This window comes from Lemur catta, chromosome 12 (genome assembly GCF_020740605.2).
Source record: "Lemur catta isolate mLemCat1 chromosome 12, mLemCat1.pri, whole genome shotgun sequence".
Classification (NCBI taxonomy): domain Eukaryota; kingdom Metazoa; phylum Chordata; class Mammalia; order Primates; family Lemuridae; genus Lemur; species Lemur catta.
Genome location: NC_059139.1, coordinates 63160915 through 63179014, shown reverse-complemented (window position 1 = coordinate 63179014; position 18100 = coordinate 63160915). Strand labels below are relative to the sequence as shown.

The following is an 18100-nucleotide window of genomic DNA, read 5'->3' as shown; positions in this document are numbered from 1 at the left end:
AAATGAATTAACACATGCAAAGTATTTAGAACAGAGCCTGACAGTAAAATTGACATTGCTAAATAAGTATTAGCTGATAGTATTGTTATTACTATGTGATCCAAACCCCTACAGTGCCCAGAACATAGTAGCCATTCAGTAAATACTCTGACTACTGAATGAAGGAAAAGAAAAACCTTTGGAATCTATATGAATATTAACATATAGGCAGTGACTGCCTCAATGAAGAGTAAAGGCACCGTCAACTACACAAGGCTGTCATTTTCTCCTGGATTGTAGATTGGTTTTAAGTATTTTAAATTCTTAGTCAATTTAAAACAAAATATGAGCCAGGTCTATATTTCAAATCTTTTTCTAAACATGATATTATTGCTAATTTAGAAAGCAGAGTTGCAAACAGGCTCTTCAACTAGTGGACCCATGTGTTCCTAAATGGTACTTTTATTCAGATTCTCCTCCCTGGAAGTGGTTAGTGCACTGTTGGCCTTGTGACAACTGTGTTGCCAAAACAATTGGTATTGTCTGTACATAAGCTAGTAAAAACAGCTACAATTTTTTTTATAATTTTAGAGTTGTACATAGGTAATTCTTTCCTTTTTGATGAAAAGGGGATTGTTTTTATTATTTTTAGAGTAAGAATAGGTATTGCTTGACATAGTTTTAAGTACTTCTTAACATAATAGTTAAATATATGGAATAGACACCAAATGTCTATAGAGCACAATCCATGAAAATTTCCAGATATATCAAACCAAAATTTCTTTTGATTTATTAAATTATACATTACTTGGAGGAAAATCAGCAATATGATTCTGGCAGTATACAGTAGTCCTGACACTTCTCTTAGTAAGGGACATTTTTCTACTTTAGCACTAAATGCTGGCCACATAGCATGACCTTGGCCCTCTAACTAAACTCTTATAATTTTTAAAAATCCACTAGTGGAAATGAAGTCTCTGTGGAGATGTGGATGATTTACTGGTTACGGAAAAGTTCAGATTCCATTACTACTGATGGCTATGCTTCCATTTATGTTTTCCCTAAGCTGTAACTATTTAAAATGTTACCGTTAGCATTCTTAGTTGTCCCATTTGTTAGTATATAATTCTCCTACTTAAATACATAGAACAAATCATATTAATTAAAATAAATTGCTTGGACAGTTAAGTTGTGCTACAGATTGTCTCTGAAGGCTATAAATTCAAATTAAGGGTTTTGCTGCTTGTTCCTGAGCTTGGAAAGATTCCTTTTCCTGCATTAGTAGTAGCTAAAGTAATCAACAACCTTGCAGAAGAACATTCATTTGAATTCTTGCAGAAATAGCTGCATAGAGTGAATATATATCTAGTTATCATAACCATATAACAAAATCTTCGCTGAAGCAAGCTACCAAACTGCTAATTCATGATGGCAAGCATTGATATGTAATAGTATTGAGTTTGGACATAGGTATATTTCTACATATTTTAAATATATATATTTATGTCTATTATATTTATTTCTATGTGTGTGTGTATATATATATAAATATTGGGTTCTAGGGGTTCTAAGTATTATACCATATTAACAGTCTATAAGATATTTATGTAAAATAAACAAACTTTATTTTCTGAATATTAAAGTATTCAATTAGGTCAAACAACTTGTGGGGAGTTGAAATAACTCACTCTGCCTATTTTAAGAAAAGCCTATGTTTTATAACTTCTAAAGACAAAGATGTGACTACCATTTATAGTATTCTATAAAAATTTAATGTCCTTTGCATTTCATGGAGACATCCATAATATTAAAAAATAATATCCCAATCTATCTTTAAATTTGAAAATAAGACAGTACAAATAAATCATATTCTTAAGTCTTACTCGACCTTTTTCGTGGGTATGTTTCCTTAACATTTCCTTTGTCCTATAGGAATTGTCCCCTAAACTAACACGCTTTAATTATCTTAAGGGAATAACTTAATTGAGTTAGAAACAAGTTTATAAAGATCTCTCTGATCCCTTAGCAAAGTGAAATTTTTGCGATCCACTCATTCCTAAAAGCCCCTACTGAAAACCCTGTAAGGCTTTGTAACTCCCTTGCAGAGCCCCTATTATTTAACTACTTTAGAGATTCAATACAAAGTTCAGAGGGAAAAAAAACTTTTCTGGTGTTGAAAATTATAACCTATAAGGAAACTTCAGATTTTTTTTAGAGAAGATAAATCAACTTTCAAGTTAGATAAGAAGAATAATATTGATTTCTCCGTTTCCACTAACTCTATACTAAAGGAGATGGACTGAAACTATGCACATTTCTTAAAATTTTGGTCTTAAGATATCAGGCAAAAATAGTTGTAGATTTTCATTATCTGGAGAACATATCAAAAAGAGGTTAGGTCTCATCTGTTAAGTGTAGTATTGTAATGACTTCTCTTTAAGGGAAGAGACTATAATCCTCTGGTTCTATGTGGAGAAAAAAAAATAGAGCTACTAAAAAATTTAAATTCAAGCTGATTTTTCTGGTTTATAATGGATTTCCCACAACTATTCATGAATCAAAATACTCATGAAGTTATTCTTAAACATAGCATAGTCTTGTATCTGTCTCCTCCCAAAAATTTGTCTTTTGGGATTAAGCGCTATTCAGAATCACCTTCTTACAGAAATGTCTTTTGAGAACATCAAATTCTATAGTTTCCAATTTCGCCATAGAATTTAATAATGACTTTACTACTTTAAAAAATAAGAGTGCTTTGTGTCATTAATGTTGATACCTTGCCAATGAGTCAAGAAGGACATGTGTTATTCACTGAGGCCACTTTAATTGCTTCATGAGTCAATGAAGAAATGCCCAAATTATGCCTTTCCCACAAGCAGTCCCCAAAATAAAGGTGAAGGAAATGGCACCAATGCCTTTTATTACCACTGACATTTCATACCTAAACTGAAATATTGTACAAAGTCTTTATGGCATTTTGAATATGGATTTAGAATAATTAATTATTCAGCCCAGTCCATATAATGAAGTGTCTTAGTCTGAATAAGGTTCCTGAGGACAAGACCACATTCAGCTCCTCTCACTTCTCTCACCTACCATGTTTTGAACTCAGTAAGCTCTTAATAAATGTTTTCTTTTTTTTTTTTTTTTTTTTTGAGACAGAGTCTTGCTCTGTTGTCCAGGCTAGAGTGAGTGCCGTGGCGTCAGCCTAACTCACAGCAACCTCAAACTCCTGGGCTTAAGCGATCCTCCTGCCTCAGCCTCCCGAGTAGCTGGGACTACAGGCATGCGCCACCATGCCCGGCTAATTTTTTGTATATATGTTTTTAGTTGTCCAGATAATTTTTATTTCTATTTTTTAGTAGAGACGGGGTCTCGTTCAGGCTGGTCTCGAACTCCTGACCTCGAGCGATCCACCCGCCTCGGCCTCCCAGAGTGCTAGGATTACAGGCGTGAGCCACCGCGCCCGGCCATTAATAAATGTTTTCTAGATGAATGGGCAAATTAATTACACACAGTAAAACTCTGTTCTAAAATATGGCTTATTGTGATACATATTAAGTAGACCACAAATCAAGGCAGATCTCTCAAGACATAAGTTACATGCACTAAAGCCCAATATAACAGGTAGTTTATAAGGCCCTCTAATTTCAGTCTTATAACAAGGGTCTACTACGATTAATTTCCTACCATTACCATTCATTGAAACAGGTTTTCCCATAGTTTATGCTCATTTGGGTCAGTCTTCTATTTCTTCTCTATCTACAGCATCATATCTTAAGAACCAATATGAACAAAAGTTCTCTGAAAAGGAATTTGGAGGAAAGAGGGTTTTATTCCAGTGAACAGTTTGCAAACTGAGGAGACACAGCCTCTGGTCTAAAAAGGAGGTGAATTCCAGAGAACAAAGGGAGAGATTGCGTTTTATAACAAAAGTTCCTTCCAAGGTTCCTAATCAGGTCTGTTTGTGCAAATGAAGGATTGAAACTCGCTTAGTTCTGATTGGTTGGAGAACTGAGTTCTAGTCGGTTGATACAGCTGAGCCCTCATTGGTCAGGGCAGGTGAGCCCTGCTTGGTTTTCCAAGCCTAAAACAGAAGTCTCTGTAATATGTTTCTTTCAAACAGCCAGGTTTTTGAGGGGAGGGGAGGTTCTGGCCACAGTTTATCTTGGCACCAACAACAGGCACTGGTTTTGCTTGAATATAGATAGAGAGGTCCTATGATGCTTTTACATTTTTCTAGGAACACAGATTATTTGACTGCTCCCTCACCCAGCTATGGCCACCTAATTCTGTTTTAACGTTGAGCACCTCAGCCACAGAGAGTCCATTTTGTCTGTTGGCCAGGGGCATACTTTAAATTATAGTCTGAGAGTATTGTCAGGGGCGTAAAAGAGAGATTTAAATTTGTTTAATTAGTATTATGTATTTTGGCCCTTTAAAAATTGAGAACAGAAATGTTTAGTTGTTCTCAGTTAATTTTATTAACCAGAATGAAAACATAAATTATCATATTTCACTGAAGACTAGACTAAGAGGATTTTGCTGTTCTATATAGTTTCTAGAATTAACCATAATAACTTCCCCTTTACATCAAAGCTGTTGATGAGAACTAAAATGACAGACCCTTTTTTGTTTACAGTTCTATTGTATGCCTTTGAAGAGCTTCTAAACTGAGAGAAGCAAGACAATTAACAACCAGAGATGCAAATGAGATGATAGTATAAAGTTACATACTATAGAAAAAAGTAGTACAGAAAATCAGAGTAAGGAAAAGGGTATTGGGATCAATTATGGTGTCACATCACCAGTAAATAAATGTTTAAATAGTTAGTGACCTACAAAAGATCTTACCTAAATTAAGTACTTTGACCAATGTCTATTTAAAAACTTTTTATGTTGGTCAAAAATATTAGTCAGGTACTAAATAACCCAGAGTTACTGATATCTTGTTTATACCACCAGCTCATTTTTTAAAAGGATGTGAATATGGTTAGTAAATAATTGAATGTGCAGGAAATTGTTGTCTTTTGGTATCATCATTGAATTTTAGACCTTAAGAAATAAGTAGTGGCCGGGCACAGTGGCTCATGCCTTTAATCTCAGCACTTTGGGAGGCCAAGGCAGGAGGATCACTTGAGACCAGGAGTTTGAGACCAGCCTGGACAAAGTAGGGAAACCCTGTCTACCAAAAAAAAAAAAAAAAAAATAGCCGGTGTGGTGGCACGTGCCTGTAGTCCTAGCTACTTGTGAGGCTGAGGTGGAAGGATTGCTTGAGCCCAGGAGTTTGAGGTTGCAGTGAGCTGTGATCATGTCACTACACTCCAGCCTGGGTGACAGAGTGAGACCTTGTCTCTTAAAAAAAAAAACAAACAAACAAGTAATGATGGGAAAACCAAGGATAGGAAGACTAATTTTAATGCTCTAAGATTTTCATCACTCATACAATTAACAATTAAATAACACCTATTTGAAGTACCAACTACTACTCATTGTGATGCTGATGGTAAAAGTTATTATTTCTTCAATCCACCTAACAATAACATAGTAATACTTAAACTTCTAACACATACCAACCAACGGATATTTTGTGAGTGCTTAACATGTTCAGAGTATAGTGTACACAGAACTCTGTTATTTGTTATTTGAAATATGTTACTTGAGCTGAACTAAGATATTTGGACATTTTGGGGGGGAGTGGGAGGCACTAGAGTAAGGGACAGCACAGGTTTATTTGTTTGTTTGTTTTGGAGAAGAAATAACATGATTTGGCTTGTATTTTAGGAAGATAAATCCATCTGCAATTTCCCTGAATCATGGAGATAGTCAAGTAATATTATTACTTTGTGATCATTACAAAGCATAACCAAATATTTTCTGAATTTGATTCAGATTGCTGTCCCTGGAGAAAGTTTCCAGAGAGGTAATCATCATATTCCAGATGTTCTGTGTGATAAGCATCTTCATCCTTATCATTTATATCTCAGTAAATGATGAATAGCCCAGAGATTCTTTAAAAATATAAAGTTGACAGGGCTGTAAATGCTAAGAAAATTACTGAAGAGGAGATTGTACTTGGGGAGGCCATATTGGTGTCATCTAGAGTTTGACTCAAAAACACAAAAAAGCCACTTTCCAACACTTTCCAAGGCTTATTAAAAGCTGAATTAAGTGGCCTCAGCTTGGTTGGTATATTCTTTCTTCTTTTTTTTTCTTTCTTCTAACAACATAACTTGGGCATCAGTATTTGAAATGTCCTCATTCTGCCATGTCTAGTAAAAGCAAATGATGGTAAAGATGACATGAATGTAAAAAGGTCAATTTCTATACATTTGCTTTTGCATTTGTCATATTATGGGAGAAGAGTGTTAGTAGTTGATAAATATGTTCAAAAATGTTCCTAGGGTTCAGAAAAATAAATCTCTTCCCTATTTGAAAAAAATGAAATACATTATTTCAAATAAAACATTTGAAATAAAACCTATAGATAATGAAAAATTTTTCTCAACAAACTGCAAGTATAGATGAAAAGATACATGTGAAAAATTTTTTAAATGCAGTAATAAAGTGACAGCTAAAGAAAGTTATAGAAGAGATGTAGCAAAGTAATATGTGGTTAATTGACCAAAATAGTGCTGAAATTAGGAACTGTAGGACTCAAAGGAAAAGGGCAATCATATCAGGATTAGGTAGTCAACAAGGACTTCATGAAAGGAGTTGGAAGTGGACTGGGTCTGAGGAAGAATGAGCAGGTTTGAGGTATATGGAAAGGCATTTCAGGTGGGTGGAACAGCAAAAGCAGAAATGCGAACACAAGTAGGAAAACACAAGGCAGGAGACAATAAGGAAAATAATTTTCTCCCTGAGGAGAGGTAGCAGTGGCTAAACAGAGCTACTACTAAGCTAGAAGACTAAAGACTTTAAACTCTGGGCAGGGCAGGGCAGTCATTGTTGGTTTGATGTAGCAGTGGTGTGAGGCTTGAGATCTGAATATTTGGAGAATATTGTACTGTTCAGGTGCTGAAATTATGAGCAGCTGAACAATGGACTAATAGCAGTGGGGTGTGTATAACTGTGACAGTGAGTGCAGAGTAGGTTGTCTCTTAACTGATGCCTGACTGTGTGCAGAAGATTGGGAGTAGAGGCATAATGTACTTTGTGAAGTTCAAACCCTGTGTTATTGATGGGAAATGGTGGAAATGGTCATACTTCAAATATATATACAAACATACATATTGATATTAATACTTAATGTATACATATATGTACGATATATATATATATTTAATGTTAACATAATTGGAGTTGGAGTAAAAAGACCATCAAGAAGTTGAATTTAGAGAGCTTTGGACAAAAGTGAAATTTAAAGACACTGGATATATTCTTGAGACACAGAAGAATTACAGATGTGAGGCATCACCTGACTGTGTGGGAGCAGATGTGGGATTTTCCAAAGGAAGAGAAGATGGTCTAAGACTGATCCTGAAAAAGCCCACATGCACAGAACAGTAGAAAGAAGAGAACAGACATCATTTTCCCCTCTGATTTGAACCTCCCTCCAAATTCAGTCTGCACTGTGCAGTTTAGAGGAGAAAAGAAAAAAAAAAGGTTTGTTCTAGAAGAATAAAATCCAATATGACTTCACTTTTCACTCCTCAGCTACCAACTGGTAGAACAATTTGAAATCATTGATTTGGCCAGATGGTTAATGTTGTTTAACAACACAATTAACTAATAAATAATTGTAAAGCAGTTTGTAAATATAAACTGCTACATAAATGTTTAATAATAACATTGAACAGGAGGCTTATTTCAAGTTACATTTTTATATTCAAGCATTTTATTGGTATTTCAGGAGACATGCCAATAATATGATCAAATGCTATCATTATACAGCAAAGCGATTATAGGGAAACAAAACCAGCATTGGCCATGCTAGTCTTAACAGGGCAGACTAGCATGAAACATCTTTGTAAAGGCAAGGGGAAACGGCAACAATGATCATAGATGTGTATAACTGAACACTGAGTGAAACAATTGTGGTACTTAGCAACTTCATTTCACCTACACACTTACACAAGAGAATTTATCAGATTAAATAATATGAAAGGCACAGAGCAGGAGAAAGAACATTGAAGTAGAAGCTCTAAGGAAAGCACATAATGCAAGTAGTTTCACTAGAGTAACATTTTATGAAGCATTTGAAATCTGTATCTCACCTATTCTGTACAACAATGCATTGATATGGGCCCCGAGCGGTGGCTCACGACTGTAATCCTAGCACTCTGGGAGGCCGAGGCGGGTGGATCGTTTGAGCCCAGAAGTTCGAGACCAGCCTGAGCAAGAGCAAGATCTGTCTCTACTAAAAATAGAAAGAAATTAGCTGGACAACTAAAAATATATAGAATAAAAAAAATTACCCAGGCATGGTGACTTATGTCTGTAGTTCCAGCTACTAGGGAGGCTGAGGCAGGAGGATCGCTTGAGCCCAAAGTTTGAGGTTCCTGTGAGCCAAGCTGATGCCACGGCACTCTAGCCTGGGCAAGAGTGAGACTCTGTCTCAAAAAAAAAAAAGTCCCAATGCAATGATATGTATATTACTAATATACTCTATTTTGCACATGAGAAAATTTATGCACAGAGGGGTGAAGAAACTTGTTCAATATCACACAGCCAGTAAAAGGCAGAGTCAGGATTTAAACCTAGACAGTATGACTCTGATATCTGATGGGAGGAATTTGGGGAAGGTTTTATTACCCTGATAAAATGAGACAGGTGCAGCCTTCCCACTTCTTCCTGCCTCAGAACAAGGATATGTTGGTGGAAGCTGCAACCACCATCTTGGGACAATGAGGTAAAGGACAAAAGGACCATGGAGACATCAGCCCTACTGTTGTCAAGCTACTTAACCCATGCCAGCTGTCACCCAGCTCTGGATTCTCGTTATATGAGAAAAGTAACCCTCTATTTGTTTAACCCACCACAGTGAGGATTTCTCCTACTTGTAACCTTAGCCAATATGCCAAGTAATTGTGATAACAATAATAGTTATCGCTCATTGAGTGCTTTCTATAAACCAAGCATTATTTTATGTTTTATGTATACTTAGTCACTTCATCCTTATTGCAACTCTATGAAGCAGGCACTATTATTATTCCCATTTTGTAGATAAGGAAATTGAGGCACAGTTTTATCTGGGGTTGCCCAAGGTCACACAGCTTGTAAGGGGTTTAAATCCAGTACCTCGACTCCTAAACTCTGACTCATCAGCAAATAGTATTCTAAGCAGTGAAATACTAAAACCATTTCAATTAAAATCAAGAATTAGACAGGGATTCTTACTATCCCATTACTATTCAATATTATTTAGAGATTCTATGGCAAATGTTTCTCAGCAGAGGTACTATTGACATTTTGGAAGACAACTCTTCAGTGAGTGGGATTGTTGTGTATTAAAGATGTTGCCGTCTCTGTTCCCTGGGTCCTAGTAGAAACATTCTCTAGACATAATGTCAGCCCAAGTGCCCTGTGCATTTCCCCATAGGGAGGCAGTGTCACTCCAGTTAAGAACCACCATTCTAGAGCAGAGGTTGAGAAACTTTCTCTGTAAAAGTCCAAATAACAAATACTTTAGGCTCTGCGGGCTATACAGCTCAGTCAGTTTCAATCGCAACTACTAAATCTGACATTATTGAGTGACATCAGTCACAGATAATACATAAATGAACAGTCCTGTGTTCCAATTTGACACTATTTTATAGTTGAGAACTCTGAGGCATGGAGAAGTTAAGCAACTTACCCTCAAAACACTATTGATTTCAAAGATTTTAAATGTTTTTCTCCTAGTAGAAGGCATAGTAAATGCCTCAGAGAACTTCTCACACTCCAGGCTCTGGCCTTCCTCATCTGTCGGGTGTTGATTGCTCCTTCCCACAGTATGGGCCACCCAAGACTTGCTTCTGTGACAGCCTGGACCTGTGATACCAAGGACATACCTCATGCTTGACCATGCATGTCCCCAAGTGTAGGTCTCCTAGTTGGCTCTGACACACAGCCACAAAGCCCCCCACCATCCGCAAATATCAGATTCTACGAAACTGATCATTAGAAAGTTATTCACTGATCTGTGCCTGTTTTATTTTGCACACCTCAAGGTCTCACTGTAGGGACCACAAATCAACAGTTGCCCACTGAGGTGAGCAAAAACAGAAAGCTCTTAGCCCATGGCCTGGTTCCTGGAAAAATCTGTAATATTAGCTAATATTAACAGAACATACACAGTAGCAGGCAGATACCTCAGTTTATGTATGAATATATGTGTCAATCCAGGAAGATGTACCAAGATTAGGAACAACCAAATCAATCATAGCAGTGCTAAGGTGCAAGGTTGTGATTGCTGATTCTGTTAGAGTATCTCAGACCAGGTTTTAGAGTCTTCGTTTTGTTTGGATAAGAAAAGGGACTCATTGTTAATAATAGACCAAGTCACCACATCTAGCCACCCAGGAGCCATAGAGATGGAGCCCACTCTGGAAGGTAGTTAATATTATAATACAGTGTCCCATGGGATTTTGCTGTCCATCAGTGGCTAAGATACAATCTAGTCACTGCCATCAGTTGAAGTGGGGGCCAGGTTGCAGTTCTCCTACCATATAGTAGGCAGGTGGGGAATTTAGCAATAGTGCAAAAGGGCAGGCTACCGAAGTCAGGAAAAACAAAAATATAATCACCTCATACTGCTTTTCAGGGAGAACTAGAATATGTTGGTTCCAAAATTTTCTGGTTTCTGTAGGGATATGCTTCTAACATGGATATTAAATATGTTAAGAGAAAACAGGGATAGAGATTTTGAACAGATTGCCCATTCAATTGTGTTTAGCAAATTGATAGATTATTTTCTTTTCCAATAGTTTTTTGCAGAATTGACTTGTTGTTTTTATATTGTGTCAACAAAACCTAAAACCATCATGGAATTACAGATAAACTTCTTTTAAGAACTTGTAGATGTGAAATATAACAATACTTGAGGTAAACATACATTTTAAATCTCTAATGCTTTCATTCAATAAGAGTAAAATTCTTAGGGAAAATGTAATTCTAATAATATTTTTCATCCATCCTTGTCATTTCTTATCCTTTTATGAAATGATTTCTTCTTAATAAGCACAAAGCAAATATAATAGGCTTGTGGTAGGTAAATAACTTTGCCTAATGTCATTAATTACTAACAGCTCAATTATGCTGTGAAGTGCCTATAATTGTCATGAAGCTTCAAAAATCCTTATCATGTATTCTATTATGTATACAATTCATTTAAATTACATTAATTATACAGATTTTTAATGAAGCAGAGAGACTGTACTTTCAATTTTCACAAGTAGAGACAATGATCAAAATATTTATGTGCATATTACATATTTTATTCTGTTGACATTCATAAAATAATTCATTTACTCCGACAATATTAGCACCTTTATATGGGAGGAAAAAAAGGCAAACCTAATTGCTCATGTTTGGATTTGTTTTAAGATTAGATGATTCTTAGTTAGCTCTTTTATTTAATATCTAGCAGAATTCAGCCAACATTTTTCAGAAAGCGAAATATTTAAACTATTTTAACAGTACATTGTGATAGCTATAGAGTTGTTATTGCATTTACAAGCCCATACTTCACAGCCTGACTCCCTGAACTTAATCCAAAGATGCTCAGGCAAGTGACTTTAACATTATGTGCCTCAGTTTACTCATCTGTAGAATGGGAATAATATCATTTTCTATTAAGGATTTAAAGAGTGATATGTCAAGTTTTTAAGACAATGCTTAACCCATATTTAATTCTATATAAGTAAGTATTTTCTATTTTTTATTTTCCTGCTTGAGAGGAGTTCGATTTAACAAGAATATTATTTATATATTAATATATATATATATGTATATGAAGAAGGGTGAGAAGAAAAGATTAAGTGTACTGGGTTATTGTGGTAATATTTACTTTGCAGGATTATATACATATGTATATAGTTCTCAGTTCTAACATTTTGTTCTCTATCTTCTAATTACCTAGAAAGCCTTTAATCTCTCTCTCTCTCTCTCTCTCTTTTTTTTTTAGTAAATGTTCTTTGGAACCTTGCTAACAATCTGCTGCTTTTCTGCTTTTCTTGGGTTATTTAACTTGATTATTTCAAATCTGATCTTATTTCTAGGAATAGACTGACCTGCCCTTAAGGTATATCCAGTTTAGCTTGATGTTCTTCTTTCTGCTAAAGTCTTCCTGGCAAACCTCCCTGCAACTTAAAGCCACTGTAATCAGTGAGGGAAAACACTGTGAAAAATGTTTGCTTATTTATTGCTTATTTGTTGCTAATTCCAGATTTTATTTACATTTGTGTGTATATTTGTAGACCATATATACTATTAAAATTTAGGAAATAAAGAAGCCTCATTTGAAGCAATGCTATAAAACTTCATCCTGGAGGGGAGCTGCTGTGACTCCTTCCTCTCCCACTCTTCTGGCCCACTCTGCAGAGGCAGCGCCATTGAAGTGTGTTGCCCAAGAGGCAGTCAATAGAGAATAAACAAGGAGAAATAGATACCTCAATAAACCAGTGACTACAACTCAAGCCTTCAACAACTGAGTGTGGACCTGTAGTTTGAAAGTTACAAAAATACTAAGATGTGATTTTTCTTTTAGGTGGGAAATGAGGAAGGATGAAACCCTGAAAGAGGAAGAAAAAGCAATGCTGGAACATTTAAAACGAATTTGCACCATACAGAACTCTTCTGCCTCAGATAACACAGAGGAACAGTAATCTGCAGAAAACAGCAACAGCTTTATTTTAGGAAACAATCACATGTAATGGAGTAGGATTTTTACTAGAGTCAGAATGAACCTCAGATGTGCTGTGAAGCATGAAATCAATGACTGAGTAATCTCTGTACTGAAAAGGAATACGGCACATAAAGAATAAGGTGCTATATATTTTTTATTTTAAAAATAATTTCAAATGTTTTTCTTTCCCCAGTCTTTCTCTTTATATGATATAACTGCTGCCATCTCGTGTTCCCTTTGAATTATTTTTTTCTTCTTTCAGTCTTGATGTATCTATGACAACAGGCAAAAATGTTTGGAAATCTTTTTTTCTCAGGATTTTTAATATAACATTTGGATATTAAATTGAGGGGAATCACACAGCTCATGGGGTGTCATCTGAAAATTTCAATTTAATTTTGTAGCTGTAGCCCAAGTCCCAGCCTTTAATATCAACCATTGTGCCAGCCCCCTCATCCCACATAACCTCTTCCTCATCCAATTTATCTTAATTATAGCCACAAAGAGCATTCTTGTGAACTATAACTTTAGTTATATCTGCATTTGTGGTGATTTTCAGTCCTTCTCCTAAATCAGATTCAAACTTTTCCTCAGACTTTCAGGTCCCATACCAAATGGCTCCATGTTCAGGCAACTGCCTCATATCCTCTTGGCTCAAGCCATATACTTGCCATTTTTCCCAACCAGAAACCACCTTTCTCCCAACATTGAGTTCAAAACTCATTCCAGCAATCTTTGCCCCAAAGCTCATTATCTGTGATGTCTTACTTCTTTTATTCCCATTACATTGATACACACACACACACACACAAATAAGGGAACAGAACGTGTTCAAACACCCTCTCTGCCAAGTACAATCATAGATATTTATTATATCCTTCCTATCAGTGCCTGATATTAGATTATAAAGACCTTGAAGGCCTTACGATATGACATGAAGGCTCCCTTTATAACTCCCCATATGCCAGGTACAGTGTCATTCATCGAGTGGGCAGTTAATGAACACAGCTGATTAAATGGCTGCCATTGAAAGAAGACAAAGACATTTGGACTGTGGAGCAATCTACGGGACATCTGGGAGAGGCCTTACATCATGGGCTATTTTAGACTATATGACATCAAACATCATGGTTTCTGGTGTTCTCAGATGTATAATAAATTGTCCATACTCCCACATTCTGTGATTTTTATAAAATATGTGTAGGCTACATGATTTCCAAAGGAAAGTACTCATGCATTTTTCAAAGAGTAAAAGCTTAGGGTACAGAGGAAACCACCTTAGAAAATCTCTTACATTTTTTCTTTAAATAAAAACACATAAATGGCCATGTAGCCAGCTGCCTGCCAAATAAAACATTTTATTTTTAAAGATGTACTTTAGTTGGCCAGTATAATGATGAACCAAGTGTTTTAAGATATGGTTGAAATAATTTCTAAAAATTCAATGTAGACTATTTAAAAATTGTAAGAAAATTTTATGAGAACTGGACATTCCATCTAATCTTATCTGTACACAATTGCTGTAATAATCAACATAAGATGACAGTTGACTTTATTTCTTCAGCTAAGTGGTGGTCTATGTACGCCATCTGGATAACTGTGCTTTATTAGACTAGACACTAAAATGGAAAGTCAAAATGAAGATAACTTGATCCAATAAACCAAATAAAACAATCTTACAAAGTTGCACGTTTTCACATTTGGATTGTCTTCTAATATATCTAAAGGGCATCTTTGAAAGGTTTTTTTAATTGAATCTGTATATTTCTGTACAATCCTGGGAAGTAATTTAGTTCCTCCAGGAAAAAATTCTTCTATGGCTTCCTTTTGAAAGGAAAGAAGTATCCTAAGGGGAGAATGGGATGAGTTTGGAAGAAGAGAAAAACAGTAGAGAAAGAGCTTGCACTTAAGTTCTCTTCTGTACATGCTCAATGAAATTACTATAGCATAAGTGCACTAAAGTTTATACTGAGAATGTTAAATGACATGTTATTGATTTATCAGATCATTTTGACTTTTTACTCAATATGTTTTTAAAGTACAATAAGAAGTGGTATTTCAGAACAGTTGTTTCTCACATTTATTTTGCATTTGTATAAGTTAACAACAGTAATGAAACTTAACAGTTTATAACTCCCCATTTGCTTATTACAAAAATATTATCTTCTTATAAAATATTATTAATGTCTTCCTTCTGTGTTCTGTTTAACTATATTTTTGTGTAATTATATAGAGATATCTATTTTATTTAGCAGTTACTATGTAGAAATAGTGAATTAATTTTTAAAATAAATTATAAATGATATGTATTTCAGATATTTTATATTTTTGTCATTTATACCAAACACTGTTATAGAGCTATTATACCAACCAAAGAATGGGAAAATGAAATCACTTGTTTTTGTCTAACAATGTATGCCTACTCATGACATCCTATTACCCCAGTTCATATATTCCTGGGTCACAGAGAGCTTCAGATAGTTTATAATTAGCATTTCTTACTATAAAAAAGCTTTTAAGATTTTTTTGTACTTTTCTTTGTATTTGAAATATTTTATAGTAAAACACAGCTGTATTCAACCTTAAAAAGGAAGGAAATTCATACAACATGGATGAATTTTGAGGACACTATGCTCAGTTAAATAAGCCAGACACTAAAAGACAAATACCTACTCCACTTAGATGAGATATATGAAGAAGTCAAATGCATGGAAACAGAAAATAGAATGGTAGTTACCAGGGGCCGAGGGGAGGAAAAAAGGAAAGTTGTTGTTTAATGGGTACAGAGTTTCACATTTGTAAGATGAAAACATTCTGGAGATATGTTTCACAACAATGTAAAGACATGTAACACAACTAAACTGCACACTTAAGAATGGTTAAGATGGTAAATTTTGTTATGTGTTTTTACCACAAATTAAAAAAAAAAAAAGTTAGGTGCCTCTCTACTGACAAACATTTCTAATATGATGCCAGAAAGCTCTTGAATTTTAATAGAAAACTATAAAACCAGTATGGTCAGCATTAGTTATTATTACTTACAATGATGAAAAATATCTGCTTTGCCTTTGAGAAATGTTTTCAATAGCACCATTAATAAAACAGTAAATGCTTATTTCTCCAGAATTTAAAGAATCCGAAACCTTGTATAATTTTTTTCCCTCAAAATATTGTAATGATCATTTGCATGAATAGAGATCTGTATTAGTACTCATTGCTGCATAACAATATTACCAGAACTTAGTAGCTTAAAACAACACACAATTATTATCTCATAATCTCTGTGTCAAGTATCTGGGCATGGTTTAGCTAGGTGCTCTGCTTAGGATCCTACAAGGTGGCAATGAGGTGTCAGCCAGGGCTATGGTCACATCTGAGGCTCAACTGGGGAAGGATCCACCTCCAAGTTGATGTGGCTGTTAGCAACATTCATTATTTTGCAGGCTACGAGATTGACGGCCTAGGTTTCTTCTTGCCAGCTGTTGGTCAGAAGTTGTCATCAGTTTCTTGCCATGCAAATCTTTCCAAAATGGCTTCTTGCTTCCTCAAAGTCAGCAAGGGAGAGAATCTCCTTGCAAGATCAGTGTTGCAGTCTTATGTAACATAATCGCATGCATTTAATCATGTATATTCTATCACCTTTACCAAATTATTAATATATTGGTTAAAAGCAAGTCACTCATCCACCCTTGCTCAGAGGGAAGGAACCACTCAATGAATGCAAGAGGTGAGGATAGGAGCCACCCTTGAGTCTGTCCACCTCAAGCTGGAATGTAGGCACTGAAATATCTTATATGGGGGAAATCATGTAGGGAAGTGAAAGAAGAGCCTAGAAGGAAGAAGATCTAGGAGTTATTATTTCTTGTCATTTATCAGACAGCTACTCTAAGCCAAGCTCTGTACCAGACCCTCTGTAACTAGACACCCCATAAGTATCTCATTCAATCTTCTCTAAGTCCGTATGCAGAGATTTAAAAAAGCTGACCTAAATTTTAATAAAGATGCACAGCAAAGTCCAGGCTGCAGCACACAACCTCTACCCCAACTGCATAGTACTAATAGATGAAATACAAAAAAATAAAAAACAAAACCAGAGCTGGGCTCAAATGTAAAATAAACAGACAAGAAATGAAAAGAAAGAAACTCAACATTTCCAAAACTACACCCCTGGTACCATACTTCCATCCTAAGAGTGTGAGAGCTCCACTGACCTATCCCCCCACGAAGTTGGCAAAAAAATAAAAAAGTCTTTTTAAAAATACAGTCATTTAAAGGCTCTGAAAAATGATCCTTAGTGTAAACAACAAATGAAGAAACATCTATTCAAGAGAATCTATGAAAAGTTAGTAAGAAAAATAAGAGCCTGTAGAATTTGAATCAAGACCACTCCTCCTCTCCCCACTCCTAGTTCAGTGAGGTGGAGACTTCACTCCAGACTGCTTCAGCCAGGAACACGGGGCTCTCTCTCCCACAGCTCCGGTGGAGGACTTTCTTCCTTGGAGGAGCAGCACTTCCACATATCTTATCCTGCTCCCAACTACCCATTGCTGAAGCCAAGTCCCAAGTACCTGGCAAGTACAGTCAAAATGTGGGGGTTCCCTTCTTTGGCCCAGCTCCCACTCACAGATGGAGTCTCTGGGGTGTGGTGCACTGAGAATATCGTGCACTGATTGCCCTTGCCCCACCTCATGAGGAACACCAGGTAAGACAACTTTGTTAAGTCAAGTTTATCAATCTTTTCTTTTATGGTTTACAGTTTTTCCATCTTGTTTAATTTTTTTTTTTTGCCTATCTGAAAGTCATAAAGTTATTCTTTTGTTTTACCCTAAAAGCTTTATTGACTTACCATTTACATTTGAATCTCTTACCCATCATGAAATTTTTTCTTTATGATATGAGGTTGTGTTAGCTGGATTTCTGTTGCTATAAGAGAATACACAGACTGGGTGACTCATAAAGAAAAGAAGCCTATTTGGCTCATGGTTCTGGAGGCTGGAAAGAGCATGATGCCAGTATCTGGTGAGGGTCATTCTATGGTGGAAGGGTGGAAGGTGGAAGTGATCAGGTGAAACAGAGACACAAGAAATTAAGCCAAACTTGTCCTTTTTACAGAGCCCACTCCCACACTGATGGCACCAATCTCTTCATGAAGGCACAGCCCTCATGGCCCGATCACCTCTCAGAGGCCCCACCTCTTAATACTGTTATAATGGCAATTAATTTTTCAACACGTGAATTTTGAGGGACATATTCAAACCATAGCAGGGGTCAAGGTCCAGTTTTTAAAAATAA

At 35.8% G+C, this 18100-nt stretch overlaps 1 protein-coding gene across 1 annotated transcript in view; it reads left to right on the top strand.

Annotated features, from left to right (window-relative positions):
- KIAA0825 (KIAA0825 ortholog) overlaps positions 1–15001 on the top strand; it is a 353138-nt gene extending 338137 nt beyond the window's left edge. Inside the window, exon 21 of the mRNA XM_045566564.1 lies at positions 12671–15001. Within this exon, the coding sequence (XP_045422520.1) occupies positions 12671–12788 (118 nt within the window). The 3' untranslated portion in view covers positions 12789–15001. The remainder of the gene's footprint in view (positions 1–12670) is intronic.
- The last annotated feature ends 3099 nt before the right edge of the window (positions 15002–18100 follow it).